Source organism: Camelina sativa, chromosome 5, assembly GCF_000633955.1.
Source record: "Camelina sativa cultivar DH55 chromosome 5, Cs, whole genome shotgun sequence".
Taxonomy (NCBI): Eukaryota; Viridiplantae; Streptophyta; class Magnoliopsida; order Brassicales; family Brassicaceae; genus Camelina; species Camelina sativa.
The window spans coordinates 29,072,876-29,081,086 of record NC_025689.1 but is presented as its reverse complement, the minus strand read 5'-3'; the positions used below and the strand labels follow the sequence as shown (position 1 = coordinate 29,081,086).

At 35.1% G+C, this 8,211-nt stretch overlaps 3 protein-coding genes across 3 annotated transcripts; 1 reads left to right on the top strand and 2 right to left on the bottom strand.

The window, feature by feature from the left end:
- Positions 220 to 1,735, top strand: LOC104787803 (alpha-L-fucosidase 3). The gene is made up of 3 exons (XM_010513445.2): positions 220 to 548; positions 629 to 1,008; positions 1,090 to 1,735. The coding sequence occupies exons 1-3, from the start codon at positions 263 to 265 to the stop codon at positions 1,594 to 1,596; spliced, it is 1,173 nt and encodes a 390-aa protein (XP_010511747.1). The 5' UTR covers positions 220 to 262; the 3' UTR covers positions 1,597 to 1,735.
- LOC104787802 (probable protein phosphatase 2C 14) lies at positions 1,822 to 3,547 on the bottom strand. Its single transcript, XM_010513444.2, has 4 exons — positions 3,043 to 3,547; positions 2,794 to 2,964; positions 2,541 to 2,711; positions 1,822 to 2,444 (listed from the first exon to the last, which is right to left on the bottom strand). The coding sequence occupies exons 1-4, from the start codon at positions 3,379 to 3,381 to the stop codon at positions 1,854 to 1,856; spliced, it is 1,272 nt and encodes a 423-aa protein (XP_010511746.1). The 5' UTR covers positions 3,382 to 3,547; the 3' UTR covers positions 1,822 to 1,853.
- LOC104787801 (sufE-like protein 2, chloroplastic) lies at positions 6,548 to 7,629 on the bottom strand. The gene has a single exon (XM_010513443.2). It carries the CDS (start codon positions 7,404 to 7,406, stop codon positions 6,621 to 6,623), a length of 786 nt encoding a protein of 261 aa, XP_010511745.1. The 5' UTR covers positions 7,407 to 7,629; the 3' UTR covers positions 6,548 to 6,620.

Genomic DNA, 8,211 nt, shown 5'->3' with positions numbered 1-8,211 from the left:
TGGGTGTGGGTGTATTTGGGTCTTGACACATAAATGACCAGTATGTGTCCAAATGGACATGTCCATTTGGTTATGGACAGACCAATTTACAACCCTAGGGGTAACGTTTCTCTTCTTTCTCCTATACATTTCTTACTTTTTTTGTTTGTTTGTTTGCATCTCCAATATAAACCCTATATATTATTTTTATTTTTATCTTTAGGAATACAACTATAGTCCCGTGATTGAGTTAGATCTCTTCGTCCTCTGCTTTTTTTTTTGAATGAAAAAAAAAAAAAAACATGCGCAACAATGTCATTTTCCAGCAATGAATCCAATCATATCTTCTTTGTTTACTCTCTCTTTGCTTTCCTCATTCCTATCACTATCAACATCAAAGCATGCGCAACAATGTCATTTTCCAGCAATCTTTAACTTTGGTGACTCTAACTCCGACACCGGTGGTCTCTCTGCCGCTTTTGGCCAAGCTGGTCCTCCTCATGGCTCTTCCTTCTTTGGCTCACCCGCCGGAAGATACTGTGACGGTCGCCTCGTCATTGATTTCATAGGTAAAACCAAACTCTTTTTCTATCTATTGACTATAGCGTTTTGCGTTTTACTGATATGGCTTTGTTTCTTGAAAACGTAGCGGAGAGTCTTGGATTGCCATATCTAAGCGCGTTTCTAGACTCGGTTGGTTCAAACTTCAGCCACGGAGCTAACTTCGCGACTGCGGGGTCTCCCATTAGAGCTCTTAACTCTACTCTACGTCAAAGTGGATTCAGCCCTTTCTCACTCGATGTTCAGTTTGTTCAGTTCTACAATTTTCACAACAGATCTCAAACTGTTCGTAGTCGTGGAGGGGTTTACAAGACCATGTTGCCTGACGCAGACAGCTTCTCACAGGCTTTGTACACGTTTGACATGGGACAGAACGATCTTACTGCAGGTTACTTCGCTAATAAAACCGTGGAACAAGTTGAAACCGAAGTTCCTGAGATCATTAGTCAGTTCAAGAATGCTATCAAGGTTTGGTCTCTCTGCTTTTGTTCTCTGTTTTTGCTTAAAGGATAATATAAAAATGTGCTTTTGTTTTGATTTTGGTGATAGAATATTTATGGACAAGGAGGGAGATACTTCTGGATTCACAACACAGGACCTATTGGTTGTTTAGCGTATGTGATTGAACGGTTTCCGATTAAAGCATCAGGCTTTGATGCACACGGATGTGTCTCATCTTTGAACCACTTAGCTCAACAGTTCAATCACGCTTTGAAACAAGCAGTGATCGAGCTAAGAGCTTCGTTAGCTGAAGCCGCCATCAGTTATGTAGATGTCTACTCTGTCAAGCATGAGTTGTTTCTTCACGCTCAGGGTCATGGTTTCAAGAGATCGTTGATTTCATGTTGTGGACATGGAGGGAAGTATAACTACAACAAGGGCATTGGATGTGGGATGAAGAAGACTGTCAAAGGTAAAGAGATATACATTGGAAAGCCGTGTGATGAGCCTGGTAAGGCTGTTGTGTGGGATGGTGTACACTTCACACAAGCTGCTAACAAGTTTATCTTCGATAAGATAGCGCCCGGGTTGAGCATGGCTTGCCACAGGCAGTGACATCAAGAAGAAACAAGCATTTCTTCTCCTCTTATGAGTTTGTTTTAATCCATTAGAAAGGAAACAAATATAAGAAAACGATTTGGTTGTCAATGATATGAACTTATTAAGTAAGCAATAAGATTTTTTTGGTGAGATAGGTTCATCATTTTATCAACAAGAATCTACATAACCATTAAAAGTTGCCAAGGGATATGATACTATAGAGACAACTCAACAAGCATATATGCATGTAAAGAGTAAGTTGGTAAGAGTCTTCAGCATTTGTAGTGATCGAGATCTATGATCACCACTGTGATATCATCCATGTTACCTTTATTCACAGCCAGGTTAGTGAGTTCTTTGCAAGCAGCCTTGGCCCAAGAAGACTCGGAGTCCATCTTCATTCGCCTCACCGGTGTGGTCCTCCTTAACTTTGAAAGTGGACTCCCGTTTTCGCAGTGGGGTAAGGGTGCTTCGTTCTCTGAGTTGTTGTAGCTACTTGGGGACATTGCACATAATGGAGATTGAGCTGGTGGTGAATCGAGCAGCGAAACACGACGGAGTTTCGAAGATGGGCTCACATTGACAAAGCCCTGCCCTCCCAAGTTCTCCGCCTCACTTTCTGTAGGCGTCTTCCTCTGAGCTAAAACACGCAGCACGGTGTCAACCGCCTCTTGGTTAGTGACCACATCCCAAAGTCCATCAGAAGCTAAGACAAGAAACTCCATTTCTTGTTCCAATTTAAGTATTCTTGTTTCAGGTTCAGCAACCACCCACTTCTTCAAGTTTGCATCTCCAATGCTTCTGGAAACAGCGAGTGTCCCATTAACTCTCCAAGCCCCTCGATGAAGATCAACATAACCTCCCTACATATCAAAAATTCCAGGAGAAGTATCAAAAACTACTCTTTCAAGTCTCAAACACACAATCAGCAAAAGTTACCAACTTTTTCACAGCCTTACCTCACTCTCAATTCTTTCCTTTTCATCATCCCTTCCAGCTTTGTGATCAGCAGTAAGAGCCTCAGCAACACCTGCCCTGCACAAAACAGCTCTGCAATCTCCCAAATTGGAGACAATCATCTCCTGATCTTGTACCAAAGCAGTAACACAGCAAGCACCACTCACAACACCCTGTGTAATTGCTACCAGTGAGTTACACAAGTAGATTGATTGAAGAAGGCAAATAAATTCAAAGATCCTTCTTTTTTGTTACCTGTTCTAAGAAATCACGATCAGTCTTCAAGTAAGCAGCTTTAAAGGCTTCAACTTTCTCATCCTTCTCCTTGCAGTTCTTCATCATCTCAAGAACATGTTTGTGCAAATTCTCAGCCACAAATTCAGCAGCTTTCCCACCTCCATGACCATCATAAACTCCAAAGAAACCCTTCAAAATCAATCCATCAAACACACTCAAAGATTTCAAACCTAATCATATCCAATCAAGAGAAGGAAGGAAAGATACCTTTTTGGAGTTACCAAGCAAACAAGGAACAACTCTGTGAGTATCTTCCATAAACTTCTTCTTTCCCTTCCTGGAGACAAGGCCAAAACCGTTACCACCGAGGGATACGGCGTCGTTTTGGTGAGCAAAGTCTCTGAAAATGGAGGTCTCAGTTCGAGCCGGTTTAATTTCAGGGATATTTAACTGGGTAGGTCTCTTTCTCCTCATAGTCAAAGGCAAGACCTTTGGGATCATCAACAAAGGGGAAGAAGAACTCAAGGGTGATGATGCATTAGCAGCCATGGGAGAAGAAAGGTTCGTCTTTTTTTCACCAGAGGCGAGTGAAGTAGTAGTACTCATATCGTTGTCACAGAGCAACGGCTACGATAACTGTGTGAGCGGAAAGAAAAGTCAATTGGGTAAAAGTTTTATAGATGATGCTCTCTTCTTTAGGGTTTTTTTGGGCTCAGTCAAAATTGAAGAAAAGTTCAGATTTTTTCAAACGTTTAAATCGGAGAAAACTTTGGAGAGAGAAAAGGAAACGGTAAAATGTAACCGAAGAATTCAGTCTTCCTTACATAAATTTTTTAGGATTTATGTTCTTTATTTGGTTCATTGTATATCTCTAAGTAATTAATGAAATATTAACAAAAAAACAAAAACAATATATTAGCTGTTTTTTTGCTTTATATGGATGAGTTGTAATTTACTAATATGTGTATTGTATTACCTTAAATGGTTTACTATATACAATGAATATGACTAAAACAATTAGATGACATTCCATATAATGCACTTGTTGTAATAAAATTCATAAAATTTAATTATAAGATATTTGTAAAAAATGATACATATTATCACAATGTATGACTTCATATTATATAAATTGCAACTTTAGATTTGAACTTAATATATAATCATCACGACTTTATAAAAATAAGAATGTTTTATTATTTAGTAAAGAAACATGCTTAGCGTCAACAACGACAACCGGAAAATAGGATATGCCTAGGCGTTATACATTAATCTGTCAATTCGACTTTTTAGTTCACGTAAATTATGCATTTAGTCAAATATTATTAAAATATAATCGAACAATACATTCGTACTTACATAAATTTTTAGTATCTACGTTTTCTATTAGATTTGATGTATATATTTAAACAATTTATAAATAAAAACACATATATTCGTTAAATTTTGCCACATATGTGGGTAATATGTAATTTAATAGAATGTGTATATATGTTTAGTTAAAACATTGTAGTACCTTAAATGATTAACTATATACAATGAATATGACAATATTATGTGTTTAGAAAAAAAAATTATGTTTATAGATCTTATAGTTTTTTAAAAACAATTAGGTGATATTCCAAATAATGCACTTGATATACCAAAATTATGAAATTTACAGCCAAGCTAGCATTATTTTGAGCAGTTTGGAAAACTTAATTTACTTACCTTTCTCACCCTTCTCGTTGTTGGTGGAGTGGCGCATAGCAAAAAAAAATTATTGGGGAACAAATCCAAGAAAGCCCAAACTAAAATCTCTATTATAAAAGGCAGCAGGTATTCCATTTTTCCCTCAAATTTTTTCAACTCCAGTAGATCCACAGATTCGAGACACAAACTTAATTAGAGTTCAATACGGGAATATATATGTCTATATAATGTATGTTACGCATAATAAGTCATTTGCACAAAAATAAGACATATTATCACAATATATGATTTGATGTTATATAAGTTGCAACTTTATATTCGAACTTAAAATATAATGCATTTCATTATGTTATGATATATGATATTATAAAAGATAATAATGTTCTATTATTTAGTTAGTAAAGAAATATGTTTAAGCGTCAACAAAGACAGTGAAAAAATTATCTTCTAAGGCGTTATACATTAATTTGTCAATCCAACTTTTTAGTTCACTGAAATTATGCATCTAGTCAAATATTATTAAAAATATATATGTTGTTTGATAAAATAACTCATTTTGAGGTTTCATGGATCTAAATTTATTTTTCTTTCATATTGGTTTAATCTATTTTATCTAAAACATATATATTATCAAATCATATATAACAAGTAAAATCAAAGAAATCTCAGTTTTAAACATTCAAATCGGAAAAGCAAAATAAAAATAATATCCCAAATAGTTCAAATATTCATTTACTGTTATTAGACTTAGAATTATATTGTTTGGAGAGATGAAGTCGCTTTTTAAACCTTTACACTACATCCACATGTGCCCAATTAGTGCAAGTGTGGTTTATATGAGCAATGATATATATATATATATATATATATATATATATATATATATATATAGCATAATAAGTATTTTGAAAAATAAATATACATTATGTTGACAAAAAAAGAAAAATATACATTATCATAGCATATGTATATATGACTTGGTGTTATATAAGTTATAAACTTAGTATTGAACTTAAAATATAATGTACAATTTGGGAAAAACCTTGTTTAAACGTCAATGAAGATACCAGAAAAGAAGTTGTCGAGACTATACATTAATCTGCCAATCTAGTTTTTCTAATTTACTGAAATTATGTGTTTAGTCAAATATTATTTTGCTAAGTAAAATAACTATTTTTTGAGTTTTCATGGATCTAAAGATGTTTGTCATCCATACTGATATGATTTTTTTTTCTTTTTTGGCAACATCATATTGATATGATATTCTACCTAAAAACCTATATATATATATATATATATATATAATTTCTAGATATATTTTATTCCATTTAGTGTGTGAAACAAAATGGATGAGACATATTTATTGAAATTACTTTTAATACTTAAAACTTGAAAATTATCCAGATATGTATATAGTAATATTAGAGTGAAAATGTCATTTGATACATAAAGTGATAAACCTTAAAAATATTTTTTCACGAAAATTGTATTTACAAGATATATGTTTCGTTACAAAAAGCCCTTTAACTTAATGGCTAATTATTTTTCTTGCAAAAAGCGGTTATATAGTTTCAAAAAGAAAAAAAAAAAAAAAGAAAAACAAATATTAAAAGCATTACATTATTTTAACCTTTTCTACAAAGTTTTGTTTGCTAACTTTAAAGTATTGTTAGCACAAGCCCAAGGACCCAAGAGCCTTAAAAGTTAATTAAAATGTTTAAATCAGGAAAATCAAGGTATAATGATACTCTACGAGAAAATTTGACTCGTGATTGTGTCTCTAACTATATCGATCGTGAGGCCCATCTCTGGTCCCTCGATCATTGTCGTCATTGTATTCAAAACTCAGCTCAAGATGGTATCAGAAAGTGATACTTAAATGTAAGAAAAATTGAGTACCAAATATCATGGACGATTTAGAAATCCGATGCAGGGTTGGTGTTGTTGACTTTATTACCAATACGGACGATTCTGGTTAGCCGCCAACGACTAAAATTCTTCTTACATAATGAGACTTGTGTTAGCCATAATATTTGTTGCTAACCTAAGGGTCTTTATCCTCAAACTTTGATTTTGCAAAGATAGACAGAACACAAACTTTGATTTATGTTTCCATAGGGCTTTTACAAAATTCAAATGAACACCATACACATTCATATGGTGAAATCATAGTACAAGGGGAGCAACGAAATGGAGTAATCATGAACCGTTGACGATTCCATGTAACTTCCATTAACGTATTTAAATAAGAGATCATGCTTATGATGATGCGGTGGTCTCTCTCCTCCTCGGTGCGCCACGTCAGCAGCAACTAGAGTCATGGTCCGTTTCTGCATAGTCATCAACACGTTTTGCCACGTGTTGACCCTTGACTGTTCCTTTCCGTGAACCCCGACGTTCATCTCCGACAAGTCCTCGCTTCTCACGCCCATCACTTCCTCTGGTTTGGCACCATCGAGGATCCAGATCAGACAAGAACAAAACCCTTTCGAGATCTCCGAATCACTGTCTGCTTTAAACCTCATCCTCCCAAACTCATCCATCTTTATATCTAACCAAACCTGAGTCGTACAACCCGGAACTCGGTTAGCCGAGACGCGAGCCGTGTCATCTAGTGGGGCTAGATCCGCCGCGTAGTTCAAGAGACGTTTCACTCGGTCGATCGGTTCGGTTAAGGACCGGAACTCTGATACGAGGATGCGAAGCTTGTCCGAGGTTTTTGTCCCCAAGGGAGCTTCAACCGTTGCGAAAGAAAGAGCGCTTGGTGCGTTCGGACTCGAACGGAGATTAAGAGAATCGCGCATGCATCTAATGGTTTTAGGACAGGATCTTGGGACTTTGGAAGAGAATCTTGGGTTCTGGGAAGCATTTTTTGGTGGTCTGGAGGAAAATATCAAAGGAGGAGAAGCAAAGACCTTGAACGATGATGAAGTGTTCATGGTCCGTAACAAAAGGCAATGAAAGAAAGAAAGAAAAAAAAAATAATAGGAGGAGAAAGTAGAAGAAGACGAGAGAGAGAGAGATATTTAAGGGCAATCAGAGGAGAGCTCCTTCAACTACGCGACAGAGAGAGGATGATGATTAGATGTATTCATTTCATGTATAGAGCCTTCTATAACCCGCCAAAACTATTTTTATGTGTAGCGTGATTTGCATTACATATTTGTTAGTAGGAGTACTATTTTTGTTAAAAGATTGTTAATGTTATTAAACATATGTAACATAAAAAAGTATACTACGAAATGAAAGTTTATATAAACTTGTAATAGAAAAATGACTACGTATATTCTTAACAAAAATTTCTACTAATTTTGAGGTCTGTAAAAACATATTTTTGCCGTTTAAACATCTACAATTTGAACAGAATCACAAGTTTGAATTAAAATTCGTTTTCTTTATATATTCAATTTTGCCTTCCGTTTAGGTTTTGGACTAATTGAGCGGTTTAGATCTTAACCAACCAGAAAAAGAATTTGGACGAAATTTCAAACTTATTTCTAGGATTGATAAGAAAATGGTTTTTATTCTATTTTTGTCAACAAAAAAAAAAATGGCACCCTAGTTATTTAAGTTTAAAGACAAAATTAGCAATCATTGGACCATCGTGAATTAATTTACTAATTTGGAATTTGCATTTCACACATACGAAAGTAACCCTCCTTTTTAGATCCTCAGCGAAAAGAAGAAGTTCAGTGCATGTATAGTTTGACAGAATCTGGAAATAAATATCGGTAACACAATATC

Excerpts from the sequence above, each read along its gene's own strand:
- LOC104787803 (XM_010513445.2), top strand. The coding sequence starts at position 263 with ATGAAAAAAAAAAAAAAACATGCGCAACAATGTCATTTTCCAGCAATG. Across the intron at positions 549-628 it reads CCTCGTCATTGATTTCATAG|CGGAGAGTCTTGGATTGCCA; the intron begins GTAAAACCAAAC and ends TTGAAAACGTAG. Across the intron at positions 1,009-1,089 it reads AGTTCAAGAATGCTATCAAG|AATATTTATGGACAAGGAGG; the intron begins GTTTGGTCTCTC and ends TTTTGGTGATAG.
- LOC104787802 (XM_010513444.2), bottom strand. The coding sequence starts at position 3,381 with ATGAGTACTACTACTTCACTCGCCTCTGGTGAAAAAAAGACGAACCTT. Across the intron at positions 2,965-3,042 it reads TGCTTGGTAACTCCAAAAAG|GGTTTCTTTGGAGTTTATGA; the intron begins GTATCTTTCCTT and ends TTGATTTTGAAG. Across the intron at positions 2,712-2,793 it reads ATCGTGATTTCTTAGAACAG|GGTGTTGTGAGTGGTGCTTG; the intron begins GTAACAAAAAAG and ends GCAATTACACAG.
- LOC104787801 (XM_010513443.2), bottom strand. The coding sequence starts at position 7,406 with ATGAACACTTCATCATCGTTCAAGGTCTTTGCTTCTCCTCCTTTGATA.